An 18095-nucleotide genomic window follows, 5' to 3' on the forward strand; every position below is an offset into this window, starting at 1 on the left:
TGCAAATTTTCAGCTCCATCGGAAACCTGGAGTGGGTCAAATTTAACTTGCAAGATTTGTCCCATACATACTAACAGGGCAAGTTAAATAAAAGCTTGTAAAAAACAGCTTATTGAGCGATGAAACGGCCGGCCGGCCTATTGGTGTACCACGTAAACATAGACACCGACATAAGAAACCGGTTTTTATTGCTCTAAACCGGTTAATTTGACTAGAACTGTTCACACAAAAACTGGTTTAAAAATAACGGTTTTTCGAGCGAAACCGAAATTAAAAGGTTTTGCCCCAAGTTCATGATAACGATTTATAAATTTAACCGGTTTCAGAGCCTTGACCCAAACCCCCTTCCTTCCTTGTTTATACTATATTACCTACATTTTCATCAGACTTGCCCCAAAAAGGGCTTATTTCATGCAGGTGCATACTGAAGGACAAAGGCCTATTTTGTTCCCGCGGGAGTTATGGATTATGAAAAAAAGAACTATAATTCCCTAGGGAGTTATAGCTTTTTTTTTGTGTTTTTTTTTTCATACAAACCAAGTAGCATAAATGAGTTTTACTATTAAAATACTGACGTTTATAATTTAATATTTTTGTTTATTTAACAGCCGTTTAAAATATTTTTACATAATTATTAATCGTGGCTGAATGCCGGATAGGTCTGTGCCCTGGACGACGAATGTTTGATATGTCACCGTATTTAAGAATTATTTCGTTTAAATTTTAGTTTTTTCTTCGCAAGTGTGATGAAAAACATTGTGTCCTTCAGTACACCTGCATGAAATAAGAACTTTTTCGAGCAAGTGTGATGAAAAATATATTTGTTTCAGACGTCACCAGATGCCGCTCGCTCACTACTCACAGAAGTTCTACGCTCCGTTCTTTCAAACACCAAGTTTGATGTGGCATCTACACTAGTCCCACTGCTGGGCACATTGCTGGGCCGAGAGCCCACGGATCTGACGCCTTTGTACATCGACGTGTGCAGAGTATTAGAGGGGAAAGTGGGGTAAGGAGCCCACAGTCGGAAAGGTTTCCACGGAAGGCCAGCGTCGAGATCCTTAGGTGGCATCTTAAGATTAAGCTGAGTGGAAACCTTTTTAGTGACGCTTAATAATAAATTTGTTCTGTAGTCTCAAGTATTACCTGAATTTAAGTGTTTTCTGAATATTTTTTTTTCTTTTCTATTATCTTCTTCCTTGCCTTATCCCTTCATTTGGGGTCGGCTCTCCTCGTCCTTAGGCGCCAGGACCACCTGTCCTGGGTTGTCTCTGTGTTCAGCTGTGCCCGTTCCAGATCTTTGGCTACGGTTGTCCACCACGTAGCTAGCGGGCGCCCTCCTCTTCTCTTTTTTTTAATACTACGTCGGTGGCAAACAAGCATACGGCCTGCCTGGTGGTAAGCAGTATCCGTAGCCTATGTACGCCTGCAACTCCATAGGAGTTACATGCGCGTTGCCAACCCTAAACCCGCCCCCCCTCGTTGAGCTCTGGCAACCTTACTCACCGGCAGGAACACAACACTATGAGTAGGGTCTAGTGTTATTTGGCTGCGGTTTTCTGTAAGGTGGAGGTACTTCCCTAGTTGGGCTCTGCTCTAGATCTGGAATGACATCCACTGGCTGTGCCCTACCACACAGAGCGAGATGACAATCACAATGCCCATACCTCTCTTTTGGACGTAGTTTAAGGACGTACCCGGGTCCGGGTACTCTTCGTCCCTTCTCATAACATGGCCAAACCAACGCATTCGTCTCTCCCCCAGCTCATCCCCTATGGGTGCAACTTTGAAGGAGCCTCTGACGTATTCGTTGCGTTTCCTATCGAGTCTTGTTACGCCGGCCGACCATCGCAGCATTTTCATTTCGTTTACGTGCAGTTTATTTTCGTGGGTCTTTTTCTTTGGGTCTTTTTCTTTTCTATTATATTCAAATTTATGGTAGAAGGCATATTTCTATTTCAGCCTTCTGGCCCCAGTGGAGAGGCTCCGAGCGGTTACATCGGGCTCCGAAGGCGCCGCCCTCACGAGACTGTTATATGAAGAGGTCGCTATGCGGTGCCTGGGAGACACCATGTTCCAACTAGGGTTAGTAAACTGTCGAAATATATATTCAACTTACAATTTATTTATTTATTTAACCTTTTGACCGCCAAAGACGTCACATGACGCGCGCGGCTACAGCCCAATATCAACCTTCATGCGTACCGACAAGGTTCACGATTACGCGTGCGATAGGCGTGGCGTTCAAAAGGTTAAGCTTTATTGCACGATATAAAATTGTACAAATGGCGGAGTAAATGCCTTAAGGCATTCTCCACCAGTCAAGCCATTGGGCCAAACAGAAACTGAATTATCATAGGGATAAGACCTATTCTTGTTAATAAATAAATAAATACATATTATAGGACATTCTTACACAGATTGTCTAAGTCCCACAGTAAGCTCAAGAAGGCTTGTGTTGTGGGTACTCAGACAACGATATATATAATATATAAATACATAGAAAACAGCCATGACTCAGGAACAAATATTCATGCTCATCACACAAATAAATGCCCTTACCAGGATTTGAACCCGGGACCATCAGCTTCATAGGCAGGGTCGCTACCCACTAGGCTAGACCGGTCGTAAAAAATAAATTTAAATAAAATTTTAAGGGTTCTGTACCAAAAAGGTATAAAAGTAACCCATGAACAATGCTAACTCAGACACATTGAAAGTGTTATTTTTTATTATTTTTTTATTAAGAAAATGCCCAATATAGAGGGAAAATTTAAATCTAGTCACTAGGTCAAGTGGGGTATCATTTGAAAGACTCAAATGGAAAAAAAAATCTGGAGCATTTTTTTTTTCATAGTGGATAAAAGTTTTATGAAAGAAAATGTGAAAAAAATACCTCCTCCGGCCCCTTATATCCTAAGTTTACCAACGAAAAATTATATGTTCTTTATTTAACATTAACATTATTACAGGAAAAATATAATCACACCTCTATATAGATAGCTTTTTTATTATCAAAAAATATTTTCTAATTTAATTTGCTAATACACTTCCTTTTTGAAATTTCTATGAGATTATATTTAAAAAAAAAATCTGTTCACATAATAAAGAATCAGTTTGCGCAAATTAATTAGGCAATGTACCAATAGATGGCGCTGTTCACATTTATGCTAAGTATACTTCTGGTCGGCTTTCGTGTTAAATGAGCTAATTGAAAGTTTGTACGGAACCCTCGGTGCGCGAGTTAACGGACTCGCACTTGACCGTTTTTTGTATTTACAGACAGCCAGAGGTCATCCAAGATGTGGTTATGAACGAGACAGCAACATTCTCTATTGAAGGTATACATTACTATAGAGGCCGGGAAACGAAGGGTTGCAGGCCAAGTAGATATAGATGGCCGAGCGCAGCGAGGTCAGATAGGGATACGCGGCCGGCAACCCCGTTTCTCGCAGAGATTTCCAAATTTGAAACCATAAGCTTACTTCTGCCAAAGAGAATTTGAAATAGAGGTATATCAAAGAAAACTTTGTAGCGACGTAAATTTTCTGCCAACTTTTGGAACGCCATTTGACTTTGACCCTTATTATTTCACTGATAGGTATGTGTTCGATTTGTTAAATATCGAAAAGTGGCGCCATCTAATAGATCAAAGGCCACAGGTATAGCAGCATCGTTTCGAGCGATGGCGCCACAACCTTTAGGTAGTGCCCGGTAAGATGGCGCCACTTTTGATATTTAACAAATTCAACACAAATCAGTGGAAGAATAAGGGTCAAAGTCAAATGGCATTCTAAAATCTTAATTATGTCTCGAAATATAACAATAAAATTACGTCGTTAAAAAGTTTTCTTTGACAATGCACCTCTATTTCAAATTCTCTTTGCTTCTGCGAAGTTCTTTTTAATGCTTAATAAAGTATAGTATGATGCGTTTTCTGTCCCGGCCCATGTCAATCGTACATTAACACATTCACTGCCGCGAACCCACCTGGTGGGCGCTCGTGAACTTTGTTCAGATGCTGGACAACCCGCTGGGCGGGTTGTTTTGTACGCAGCTATAGACCACCGGTTTCTGGGGTAGTGCGCCGTTTTTTGTCTGGCAGTGAATGTGTTAACGGTGTTACTATTTTCAGATCTGAAGCATGCTTTCGGGAAGCTATCCAACTGGGATGATTTGCCCATACAACAACAAAGGAGCTTAAAGAACTCCCTGCCTCCTCTCTGGACCGATAGGGGGGACTTCATTACTCGACTGGACTCGTATCAAGGTACACGCATTTTACCCTCTTCATTTTCTAAATTAATGCCATTTTTTTTTTTTTTTGCATGCTTATTATTAGCTAAATGTGTGATCTAATTTTACATATGTAAAGATGACCATTAATGTTTCCCACCCTTAATGCAAATAAATATATTGAATTTAATTTAATTTATTTTAATTTAATTTATACTACGTCGGTGGCAAGCAGTCTCCGTAGCCTATGTAACTCCAGAGGAGTTACATGCGCGTTGCCGACCCTAACCCCACCCCCCTCGTTGAGTTCTGGCAACCTTACTCACCGGCAGGAACACAACACTATGAGTAGGGTCTAGTGTTATTTGGCTGCGGTTTTCTGTAAGGTGGAGGTACTTCCCCAGTTGGGCTCTGCTCTAGATCTAGAATGACATCCGCTGGCTGGTCCCTACCACACAAGGCGAGATGACATTCACATTGCCCATACCTCTCTTTTGGACGTAGTTTAAGGACATACCCGGGTCCGGGTTTTTTTAGTGTTCTGTGCCCAAATGGTAAAACGGGACCCTATTACTAAGATTCCGCATTAACGCACATATTATTTTATCTAATAGGACATTTGACTACTAGTCAAATCAGTTTCTTTTTTCGAACTGTCAAAAAGATTTTCCACAATATAATTTTTATGAAACACTCACTCAGTCACGGTCAAGTTACCACACTCTTTATAGTTCTATACGAATTATAAAATAGAAATTTGACGACCGGTCTGGCCTAGTGGGTAGTGACCCTGCCTATGAAGCTGATGGTCCCGGGTTCAAATCCTGGTAAGGTCATTTATTCGTGTGATGAGCATGAATATTTGTTCCTGACTCATGGGTGTTTTCTATGTATTTAAGTATTTATATATATCGTTGTCTAAGTACCCTCAACACAAGCCTTATTGAGCTTACTGTGGGACTTAGTCAATTTGTGTAATAATGTCCTATAATATTTATTTATTTATTAAATAGTTTAAAAATAACGTCTTCTATGTCTCTCTATTAATGTTATCGTGCTTGATTTCGTGCATGGTGTGAAACAATTTATTTAAAAAAAAATACTTACCCAATATGAAGTATTACTGCAATTTTTTTGCCGCCAGAGTGCAGCACTAGCACCTATCGTAAACCATAGAGTAACTTGTACATACTGTGCCTTAAACTGTTTTTTGACAAGTTTTCGCCGATAATAAAATATGACATTGATGCATGAAGGCGGTTTGTTTACATAGGGCCTTTCGGGAAACGCGAAAATCGAAATTTAGTTATCTGCCTCTTCATCGCTCGAGTTTTTTTTTTTAATACTACGTCGGTGGCAAACGAGCATACGGCCCGCCTGATGGTAAGCAGTCTCCGTAGCCTATGTACGCCTGCAACTCCAGAGGAGTTACATGCGCGTTGCCGTCCCAAACCCACTCCCACCCCTCGTTGAGCTCTGGCAACCTTACTCACCGGCAGGAACACAACACTATGAGTAGGGTCTAGTGTTATTTGGCTGCGGTTTTCTGTAAGGTGGAGGTTCCCCAGTTGGTCTCTGCTCTAGATCTGGAATGACATCCGCTGTGCTGGTCCCTACCACACAGAGCGAGATGACATTCACAATGCCCATACCTCTCTTGTGGACGTAGTTTAAGGACGTTCCGAAAGGATAGAGGTTAGATAACGAATTTTTGATTTTCTTGTTTAGCGGTAGACCCTCAGATTGTGATGGATTGTAGTGGCGCCCTCTACGCAGAGTTTCGCGTAATATACCCTATTCGAAATAGAATATGTTCCAGTGCCTCAAACCGCGGAGAACTGGTTCGACAAGATGGCTGCCGCGTGTAAGCGACAATCTGTCGACACTTGGCGCTGGCTGCGGAGAGCCGACCAGTGGCCGAGGAGACACTTTGAGATATCTGCCGTGAGTACATTATATTTCGTCACTTCATTTTTAGGGTCCCGTACCCAAAGGATAAAACGGGACCCTATTACTAAGACCCCGCTGTCCGTCTGTCACCAGGCTGTATCTCATGAACCGTGATAGCTAGATAGTTGAAATTTTTACAGATGATGTATTTCTGTTGCCGCTATAACAACAAATACTAAAAAGTACAGAACCCTCGGTAGGCGAGTCCGACTCGCACTTGGCCGGTTTTTAATATATATTATAGTACCGGATCCCTTTGTTTTTTTTTTTTGACATAATTACTGAGTCATAATGTTATGATTGTCAGATTATCATTACTCATACTTCTGAAACCGACAACTTTTCAGGATTTTCGTAAAGTTATCCTATAGACAGGTTAGGTTAGGTTAGCGTCCACACGTCGGTCTAGTTGCTGAAATGTTCGGCACCACCACATTTTTTTTTATAAAGATCTTTTCTCAAACTTGCTATGAAATGTTGACATGACTTACGTCAAATTAGGTCCGGAAATACTACATATCAGGTGCGATCAGTGAAGATGATATGTAAAGGAATTTCATACAGCCTTACACACCTAGGACTGTAAAGCAACCTTCTTTTGGTTTTTAACGTCAAACTGTGACACAACGTCTTGGCATCCAACCATCAACTGCATATTCGTTGCTAAGCAACGGCGGTGGCGCAATTTTGGAATGTTTCGCTTGCTCGGGTATCAATATTAGCACGCGCGGTTAAACAACAACTTTGCCCCCTTGTAAAACAAATAACTATTATCCTCGCTAAAAATATGATCGATTGAGACACAAAAAAATAAAATCTAGCTTTATTCTATTAAATGCTACAGAAAGAGCATTTCTTTATGTAAACTTTAATGCACGAAATACTAAAATAGTGCACAAATGGCGGACTTAATGCCTAATGGCATTTTCTACCAGTCAACCATCGGGTTAAACAGAGACATGCAAAAATTATGCAAGGAGAAAGAACAAATATATTTATTAGAACTATCGAAAACAACTGAAAAACTTGATACCACAGTCTTTGAGGATTATGTCATATAAACATTTTTTTCTGTAAAAATGTGATGTTCTATTCCCATTTGGTTTGTTTTAACAGATAACAGAGGCGTTGTCATGGCAACACGATCCTACCGAAACCATGCCCTCACAACCCTTCAACAGTTCCGACTGTCTCGCGGAATGTGCCGCCAGGGTCATGATCAGGTACCAGAGTAATATTATCATCATCTTCCTCGCATTGCTCTGGGATTTTGCCATGGCTCATGGGAGCCTGGGGTCCGCTTGGCAACTAATCCTAATGACACTAGTTTTTACGAAAGCGACTGCCATCTGACCTTCCAACTCAGAGGGTAAACTAGGCCTTATTGGGATTAGTCCGGTTTCCTCACGATGTTTTCATTCACCGAAAATCGACTGGTAAATATCAAATGATATTTCGTATATAAGTTCCGAAAAACTGATTGTTACGAGCCGGGGTTTGAACCCGTGACCTCCGGATTGCAAGCCGCACGCTCTTAGCGCTATGCTACCAGCGCTTCGTACTACCAAAGAGAATTTGAAATAGAGGTGGATTGTCAAAGAAAACTTTGTAGCCACAGTAAATTTACTGCCATCTTTCGACACATGAGTAAAACTTTAAGAACGCCATTTGACTTTGAAAATTTGTTAAATATCAAAAAGTGGCGACATATATTAGATCAAGGGCCAAAGGTATGGCGGCATCGTTTCGAGCGATGGCGCCTCAACTTATAGCCGATGCACGGTAACATGGCGCCACTTTTTGATATTTAATAAATTTAACACATATCAGTGAAAGAATAAGGATCAAAGTCAAATGGCTTTCTAAAAGTTTTAATCATGTGTCGAAAGATGGCAGTAAATTTACTGTGTCTACAAAGTTTAATTTGACAATCCACCTCTAAATTCTCTTTGATTTCAATACATCCAAATATCAAAATACATCTTACAGGTCGTCATATTACAACTCACTCGTGCACAACGAAACAGATGACAGGACGAGAAAGCTGTCTCGCTCGCACGAGTTGAAATTGTGCATGCGAGCGAATGAGATGGGCATACCGAACGTCGCACTGCAATGCGTTGAGAGAAACGTAGAGTAAGTAAAGAAATGTTTTAAAATTTTAGACACATATTTTCAGTCTCTGAAAAAAGTGTATATTTTTCGATTTTTTAGGGTACTGTACCCTTTGATTTGATTAAATGCTAAAGAAAACGAAGTATAAAACGAATCGAATTTAAGCTGTCGTGAGTCATACCAACGATACATTGATAGTAAGATGCGTAAAATCTAAGACAATTTCGTGCTTCAAATTTGACAGGTAAACGACAAGGCGCTATACAGCTCCATACATTTGGCGGTAACTTTGATTGTCAAAAGTTGAAGTTTGACAATTCAGTGACCGAAAAACATATGGCGCAGTACAGCGCCGTCAGTTTTGGATGTCAAACTAAGCACGTTTTTTTCTTAGACTTTACTTCTCTATAACATATTTATAATTGTTATTTGTAAATATAGCATTTACACATAAGATGCTATAATTTGTTTGTTTTTGTTTACCAACATGCAATAGTTTGTGCCAATATTCATATCATAATTAGAATAAGTAAACTGAACTGGACTGTGTATCTCGGTGAGGACTGTCGTGGAGGAAAATGCATGTTTTACGTGTAAGTTAGTTTTTAATAGAACCTTATGTACATTTTACTCTGTTTGTTCTCCTAATAAATAAAATAAAATAAAACATACTAAGACTAAGCTAATAATACGGTTAAAGTCGCGTATTTTTAGACACTCGCGCAACATGTTTCGGAGAGCCTAGGTCGCCATTTTTGAGCACTAACATAGGTACACACGTATACTGTTTGAGCTTCACTGCTCGCATTCAAGTTGTGAATGTATGCGTGTCGCGCCTAAACGTGAAAATCGACTTGTTATTAATCCGCAATAGGGTGCTAGTGATCAAACCAGTTTCTTTTTTAGAACGGTCAAAATGATTTACCAATATGGAATTTATATGAAAAATGCTAAAGAAGAGACGCTTTCCAGATAGATTTTCGTATATTGACCCGCCTGTGTTTCACAAAACCACACTTATTTTAATGCCTTTCATTATGTAACAGTCACATAAACTACTATTAAATTCAGGAAACATCCCTATTTCGTCTCGGAAATTTTACCTCTGCCTATCCTTCAAATCTACGCCTTGGCGAACGCCTAACTTGCAGAGATCTGAGCAGAGACGAGGCGCTGGCTTGGTTGAGACAGAAGCTACTAGCGCTTCGAAAGCTGGCGCTCGAGCGGGAAAACTCGGAACTTTTGCGCGACGTACTGAAGAAAGCGGGTCAGTAAAATATGACTACCATACCATTGTCAAAGAAAACTTTGTAGCCACAGTAAATTTACTGCCATCTTTCTACACGTGATTAAAACTTTTAGAACGCCATTTGACTTTGATCCTTATTCTTTCACTGATATGTGTTAAATTTTCTAAATATCAAAAAGTGGCGCCATCTTACCGGACATCGGCTAAAGGTTGTGGCACCATCGCTCGAAACGATGCCGCCATACCTTTGGCCTATGATCTATTAGATGGCGCCACTTTTTCATATTTTACCACTTTTTCATATCAAACTCAAATGGCGTTCTAAAAGTTTTAATCATGTGTCTAAAGATGACAGTAAATTTACTGTGGCTACAAAGCTTTCTTTAACAATCCACCTCTATTTCAAATCTTTGGTGGAACTAATATTATCCTAAAATGCATAACTTTTCGTGCCATTATTTAAAGCAATAACACTCTTATAAATGTATTAATCTGTGATCGTATTTTTTTTTTTTCAGAAAAGTACACTCCGCTGTTCTCGAGCGACCCCTCACTGTGTATAGAGATGTACCATCTGACGCTACTGGTTCATAATGATTTAAAATGTAAGTACATATCTGCACTCGATTTTACTTCATTTTTTTTATACCACGATGGTGGCAAGCAAGCTTACGGCCCGCCTGATGGTAAGCAGTTACCGTAGCCTATGGACGCCTGCAACTCCAGAGGTGTTACATGCGCGTTGCCGACCCTTTAAAAATCTGTACACTCCTTTTTTGAAGAACCTCATACTGTTAAACCCTCGGGAAAACCTCGGCAGGGAGCTCATTCCACAGCCGGAGCGTGCGCGGGAGGAAGTTCCTCTTGAACCGCACAGTGCGCGACCATTGAGGCTCTAGGGTGTGAGGATGAACTCCCTGCCGCCGGCGAGCGGTGCGGGGATGGAACGCGGCCGGCGGCATCATGTCAAACAATTCTATAATATACTTGACTTGGTACATACTAGTTATGTACAGAATGTAGCATTAGTTTATGAGACTGCTAGTTTAACAGTCCAGACGCGGTTTATTTATTTAGTATACATTTTATTTTGACACTTGGAGAGACTTTACACCTCCAAATTTTATTAGTATTAGTACTCTGACATTGGGGACCTGTTACATCTCCAGATTTAATGTGTTTTTAACCATAGAGACTATACATCTCTATTGTATTGTAGTAATTATTTATTTTAAGATTATTATAATGTAATGTTTACCCAGGTATTGGCTGTTGTATTTATAAAATGTTGTTATGTATTTTTCATGTCACTATATGATGTCACTATAAATGTTGTATTGACTTGTAAAAGAGCCCTTGAGGCCTACTTGCAGAATAAATTTTTGAATTTTTGAATTTTGAATTTTGAATTCTTCAGAGCACAGCCCATTGTACGAGTACAAGCGGTAGAACACACACAAGGAGGCAAAGTCTCTCCTTAGACTTAAAGGTTCAATACCGCTTGTGAGTTTATCATGTTTTCCATCACCAATAAGTGACTGCTATTAAATTATATTTTGTTCAAGTTCCGAAAAACTCATCGGTACGAGCTGGGGTTTGAACCCGCGACCTGATCAAAGGGAAGTAATGATGATGGTTGACTGGTGCCTTAAAATGTTAAGCCCTGGCGCCAATGACCTTTGATCTGAATCCCTTTCTAATGTTTTTGTAGCTCATCATATTAACAGCAACGGCTGTAAGCAATATAGGATCCCATATTTACTTCAAAGTTCACTGTCTACGAGATATTTGGCATCAAAGTTGAACAATTTTAGGCCAAAACCCAGGTTTTCTGGCCATAACTGTTTGTGTTCATTAGTTTAAAATTATAAATCTCTGACCAGTTTTTAGAGACGTCAAAGACGAACCCAAATGTGTAGTTTTCGTATATGTAAGATCCTTCACAGCAATCGAGGAACGAAAAAAGTGTTTTATTAGACCTTAAAAAAAATCATAAAAAATAAGTACGTATTCATTTCTCAGAATGGAGATAAAAAATTAAATAACCTATAGCCGTTTATCTTATAATTCTATGTGTAGTGCAAATGTAGGAGCAGGGACCCGTCCACCCCTTCCCAGAAAAAAGCCTTTAAATGGCTTAGCCGTTCATCGAATAGTCCCAACGATTGACTTTCCCTTTGAATGGCTTAGCTCTAGAAAGGGATTTCCCTTTCAGAGATACCGCTAAAATGAAAGAGTATACCCTTCCTAATTCAAAAAATTATGACAGTCATTCTCTTTAAACATAAATAAGCAATATTTAATTCTATTTTTACGAAGTAAAGTTGAAAATGGCATAAGCGTTATAATTTATAATCAATACCCATTCAAGGGGCTAGCGCTTACTAACGGGTATCAGCTTACCCATATTATGAAGCGCTTAAAAAGCCAAATGAAAGGGTTTTAGTTAGCAACGGCTTTGGTAAGCAAAGCCTGACGACATACCCCTTTCAAAACCCTCGAAGGGGATACCGGACCGGTCCCAGTGTAGGAAAAACATCTCAAAACTTGTCAAAAATCGATGAAAACCGCGGGGAGCCCCTTATGTCCTCCATATTGCACTCTTTTTGTGTAATCAAGGTTAAATAAATAAATACCATGTTTCAGCTCTGCAGCACCAGGATTTACAGTCAATACTGATGGAAGTAGACCGGTCGTCCTCACAGGTTGACTGGAGCACGTGCTCCAAAGAGGCCCTAAGCTCGGTGTTAGAGATAGCCGTGGGTCACTATGATGAAGCACTGGAGGCAGGTCTGTTGGTGATTATTTCTATTAGGGCCTGTTTCACAATGTCCAAGTAAAGTCCTGAATAAGCTACTTGCCACTTATCCGACGAATAAAGTCGACGTTGGCGTGTCACAATCTTCAAATAAGCTTAACTGGTAGATAAAGTGCTACGTTTTGCAGGAAGTTTTATCTGGCAGTTAATTTATTTGTTAATTAGCTATATAACTTGTTAAGGTTTTGTGTAAATTGGTTGAACTATAATGATGTTGTCAGAAAAAACACGCTGGCTAGGAGCTTTCATTGAAAACGCTGTCTAATCCGTTTGAGCTATAACAACACAATGTATGGTGGGGTTGTCTCTCTTCCATGGGTCTACAAAAAAGTCCGCGATGTTGAATGTCTATCTTTTAAGGATAACTTACTATACCCATTCTTAACTTCTGGAAAAAGATCACGTAATACGTGGCATTTGCAAAACTATTTACAGGGATACAGTATTAATAATTATCAAATTAAATATGTTAGTTATATTAAGCATTTCATACAGATTACAATGATCCCTTACACCATACAGTTTAAATGAATATTTTAGGAGAAATCGTAAATTAAAGTTCCATTTCGAGCTATATAACTTGTACGAAATGTTAAAGACGCTTTCCTTGGTTAGTTCCAATTTTCACCACCGCATGCGCTGCGATCGCTTTACTTACCCCCACCATGCACTTCGCACGTAGCCAACAGTTAATTCAAACAAGCGACCCGCCCCGGCTTTGGTCAGGTTACACAAAACCTTAACAAATTATACACCTAAACCTTTCTCGAGAATCACTCTATTGATAGGTGAGAACCGCATGAAAATCCGTTCAGTACTTTTTGAGTTTATCGCGAACATACATACATGTGTTTCCGCATGAGTACAATCTGGCTCCTGTTTCACCACGGCGACAGGTGCGACTAAAGATAGGGAAACATGTATCAAATAATTCAATAGCAATAAGTAAAATTATTTAATCTTAAATATTTAGTTCTAGTAATTAGTAACAATAATAATCTAAAAACTTCAATGGGTATTAAAGATCCATCAACGACTCCACCAATTCTTGGAATATTTGCAATTTCTCCGGCAATCGTACTTCTCTCCCAAACATTTAATTGACAATTGCAATCGTAACTCTGCAAGCACTGTACAAAAAAATTGTTGGCAAGGCGTTAAAGCTTTGTTTTTTTGTCGCTGGATGTTCAATACGTGCACCGATTCTATTTAATAAATATTCTACACTGATTTTACTAACACGAAATGTTTCCATAAATGAAAAATCCGTGAGATAAAAGAAAAATTGATTCTTTCTTTAAATCTTCTTCTATATGCGAAATCATCAAGATCACTGTTACTATCACTAGCGTCACTACTACTCGCATGGAGAGCCATTTTGAACTACGCGTATGTCAACCACGACATACTACAATTGTCACGCAACTCGACACAGCTTCAACCACATGACAAGATTCACCGATAATTCTACAAATATGTCGAGTAGAAAAAGTAATTCTTGTTTCACAACATAATTGTAATACATACAATTGTAGCAAAATGCCTGTCATGTTTGTAGGCATATCTATAGAAAATATTTTATAAAATTGTAATATGTCACCTGTCGCTTGACAATTGTCGCTCGACATATGTCACTGACAATTGTAGCCGTGGTGAAATAGGAGCCTGGATCTGGATCTTCAATGCCAGAGTAAATAGATATCTCATAGGTAAGCGTGCTCCACCGTAGACCGCATCATCACTTACCATCAGGTGAGATCGTGGTCAAGCACCTGCCTATCCTCCATAAAAAAAACATACAGACAAACGCAGCAGGGGACTTTGTTTTATAAGGTGTGATTTAAAAATGGTTTAATTTTAGGTACTACAGACACAGAACATGCGCTATCAAACATGTCCGTGGTGGTCTCGCGCGCGGCCGCCCTCAACACGCCGAGGACTGACTTGTTGTTAGCTGTTCTACTGAACAGGCTGAACGGGTTCCAAGGACAACTGGAAACGGAAACCACACGAGGTTTATTAGAGAAGGTAAGTTTCTGGGAAGACCTGAAGAGTTTCTGGGAGTCTCGGAAGACCAGCGTCGAGGGCAAGACACAAGCTGAGTGGGCACCCTTTTAGAGATGCTTGTAATGGTCTAATGTGTTTTTGTTTAAGTTTAAATTAGTCGTTTTTAAATGAAGTTTTCTTGTTTTTCTTCTTCTGGAAAGTACATTAATAGAATTATATACTATAGATATAATTTGTAAAGCTTGATAATATCACTACTGTACGGTCACGTCTGAAAATATCTATACGAAAAAAGTGTCAGAATTATGTATACACGACTTTAAGGTAGGGTATACATATTTTTGGCACATATTTCGTACCGATATTTTCAGACGTGACTGTATACAATACTTTTTCTACGAGTCATCTAAAAAAAATACCATATAATAAAACCTAAACAATTAATGAGAATTGGTACGTATATCAGTAGACAAAAATGTAGTACAAAAGACATAAACGCGCGCCCGTTTAGTCTTTTCTATCGGAGCGCGGCGGCACGTGATTGGTCAATTATGGTTGACTACAGCGTATCGAAATGAATATTTTAAGTGAGTTCGGAGCCCGTATATGAAAATTACGCAATTATAGTTTGATATACGAAATCTTAATTCAACCATTTTATTCGACAAGTAGAAAAAATACATTAACTGTGTTAAGTATTTTTTTACAAGATTTTATTCAACTTGTAATTTTTTTTCGGGTCAAATCTTATAAGTTAAGTTTGACCCACTTCCCGGTTTCCGATGAAGCTGAATATTTGCATACATATGTAAGTCGGGTGACAATACAATATTATGGTACCAACCAGCTGATCTGATGATGGAGACAGGAGGTGGTCATAGGAACTCTGTGATAAAACAACGCAACCTAACTGTGTTTGGGTTTGTTAGAATTGTCTCGATGAGTATTAGTTGTCTGTGGAAAGAAAAGTACAGTCAGCAATAAAAGCTTGTATCATAAATATATTTTTTGATAAAAAAACGAATTTCATTATTAAAGTCAAACTGATGCAAAAATGACAGTATTCTGTCACCGTTGTAATAACAACAAAAAACATTTTGCTGTCATGAAAAACGTGGTGTATTCTGGAAATCCCATTTCACTTCATCGATTTTTTTATGTTTTCTCAGCTCGCTCCTATATTACCCACTCTGGACGCGTTCTCCCTCCAGCTACTAGAGAAGAACGCGTATAAGTTCCCACCAGAGCTCCAACGGACTTTAGCCGCCATGCTGCCGAAGGATGCCAGTGTGGAGAAATACAGGTTATATACTTGACTTTTTGGATATAAACTAGTTATGTATTCTGTTGCATTAGTTTATGAGACTGCTAGCTTAACAGTCTACACGCGATTTAATTATTCAGTATAAAATTCATTTTGAAATTTGGAGAGACTTTACACCTCCAAATCTTATTAGTATTAGTACTCTGACATTGGGGACCTTTTACATCTCCAGATTTAATGTATTTTTAACTATAGAGACTAATACATCTCTGTTGTATTGCAGTAATTATTTATTTTAAGATTATTATAATGTAATGTTTACCCAGGTATTGGCTGTGGTATTTATAAATGTTTTTATGTATTTTTCATGTCACTATATGATGTTACTATAAATTACTTGACACCAGATGTCACAAGTGTCGCGACTGAGGAAAAATGTATTGCCAAAACAATTTACAAATAATATTACAAGCAGAAGGAGTTGAAAATAGAGTTCCGGTTAATCCGGTTATAATATTAGCTGAAAATTGTTGAGTATTAAATTTTTTGTTCGTCGCGACATCTATTGTCCACTAACAGTACTGATAAATTCCGCTACTTGACGCTAGATGTCGACTACCATATAACTCGCGTTTTGGTAAGAAAACTGATGTATGGTTACCACTCTATACTTCTATTTCTGTATGGTTTCATGGTCCAGGAGGTGCCTGCAGCTGGTCTGCGATCCAAATCACTTGCTGACACATTATTGTGAGGAGCTCGTGGTGGCTTTGAGAAACAAAGGTAAATAACTTATCCGGGTCCACGTACAGGTCATTCACAAGAACTGGAACGAAGTGAATGAAAATATCACATTAACACAGAGATTTGTGTATCACATTAAATCACTGAGATGTGTGTATCACATTAAATCACTGAGATGTGTGTATCACATTAAATCACTGAGATGTGTGTATCACATTAAATTTCAGAGATGTGTGTATCACATTAAATTACAGAGATGTGTGTATCACATTAATTACAGAGATGTGTGTATCACATTAAATCACTGAGATGTGGTTATCACATTTAATTACAGAGATGTGTGTATCACATTAAATCACTGAGATGTGTGTATCACATTAAATCACTGAGATGTGTGTATCACATTAAATCACTGAGATGTGTGTATCACATTAAATTACAGAGATGTGTGTATCACATTAAAGCACTGAGATGTGTGTATCACATTAAATCACTGAGATGTGTGTATCACATTAAATTACAAAGATGTGTGTATCACATTAAAGCACTGAGATGTGTGTATCACATTAAATCACTGAGATGTGTGTATCACATTAAATTACAAAGATGTGTGTATCACATTAAATCACTGAGATGTGTGTATCACATTAAATTACAGAGATGTGTGTATCACATTAAATCACAGAGACCTCGAAAACCGAAACTCGCAAATTGCGGGGATCTTTCTCTTTTACTCTTACTAACACGTAATTAGAGTGACGGAGAAAAATGCCCGCAATTGACGAACTTCGATTTTCGCGGTTATAGCCCAGTACACCTGGCTATCATTGACTTGCATGTGTTTTACACTTGGTTGCAATTTGAATTTGAACTCTGTTGCCTACGTAATAAGGTTGACAGTTGAAAAAAATTAGTAAACTCTTTTATCAAAAATGTCAACCGTCCCGAAAACCTAATTTATTTGAATCAAAGAGAATTTGAAATAAAAGTGGATTGTCAAAGTAAATTTTGTAGCCACAGTAAATTTACTGCCACCTTGTGACTCATGATTAAAACTTTTAGAACGCCATTTGACTTTGATCCTTATTCTTTCACTGATATCTGTTCAATTTGTTAAATATCAAAAAGTGGCGCCATCTACTAGAGCATAGGCCAAAGGTATTGCGGCATCGCTCGCAAAGATGCAGATCTTTGATTTGAATGAAACTTTTTGAACACGCAATGTTTGACATACATCTAGATCCTGTCAAATGGAAGAGTACGTTGGAGAGAATGAGAGAGAAGATATACGACAACCCGTACGCCGGACCGAGCTACAAGCTGCTCGACAAACATAAGGACGATTTGTACGGAATGTTTGACTACGGTGAGTATTTTCTTTACACACCGTGTTATTTTTGATTTGCGTTAATTTCAAGGGTGCATTCCTGACCCTAAATTAAGTAACTTTCTCAAAGACACTAACTCCATTTCGGAGATAATCAATATTTTATTTTTATCTTATAAAGCCCTTACGAGTGTATACACTTACCTTAGGACCCGTTCAAATATTGATTAGTGCTTAGTACGGGTTAATACATTTGCTACTAAACGTAAGTACTATCTCGGACGATCGGTGTTCGAAATGACATTGATATGTCACAGTTTTCAATTGTTTGGTTGAGATGAATGTGGGAGAATCAACTTTTTAGCGTCACTCGTTGCCATGGTTA

At 38.8% G+C, this 18095-nt stretch overlaps 1 protein-coding gene across 1 annotated transcript in view; it reads left to right on the forward strand.

Annotated features, from left to right (window-relative positions):
- Window positions 1-18095, forward strand: part of LOC133531315 (uncharacterized) — an 87323-nt gene that overhangs the window by 52166 nt on the left and 17062 nt on the right. The window contains exons 28-42 of the mRNA XM_061869450.1: window positions 831-1009; window positions 1963-2085; window positions 3283-3341; window positions 4136-4348; window positions 5493-5495; window positions 6044-6180; window positions 7303-7409; window positions 8176-8322; window positions 9453-9568; window positions 10069-10155; window positions 12197-12340; window positions 14230-14396; window positions 15545-15678; window positions 16340-16422; window positions 17624-17749. Coding sequence (XP_061725434.1) covers window positions 831-1009; window positions 1963-2085; window positions 3283-3341; window positions 4136-4348; window positions 5493-5495; window positions 6044-6180; window positions 7303-7409; window positions 8176-8322; window positions 9453-9568; window positions 10069-10155; window positions 12197-12340; window positions 14230-14396; window positions 15545-15678; window positions 16340-16422; window positions 17624-17749 — 1825 coding nt within the window. The remainder of the gene's footprint in view (window positions 1-830; window positions 1010-1962; window positions 2086-3282; window positions 3342-4135; window positions 4349-5492; window positions 5496-6043; window positions 6181-7302; window positions 7410-8175; window positions 8323-9452; window positions 9569-10068; window positions 10156-12196; window positions 12341-14229; window positions 14397-15544; window positions 15679-16339; window positions 16423-17623; window positions 17750-18095) is intronic.

Source organism: Cydia pomonella, chromosome 25, assembly GCF_033807575.1.
Source record: "Cydia pomonella isolate Wapato2018A chromosome 25, ilCydPomo1, whole genome shotgun sequence".
NCBI lineage: Eukaryota > Metazoa > Arthropoda > Insecta > Lepidoptera > Tortricidae > Cydia > Cydia pomonella.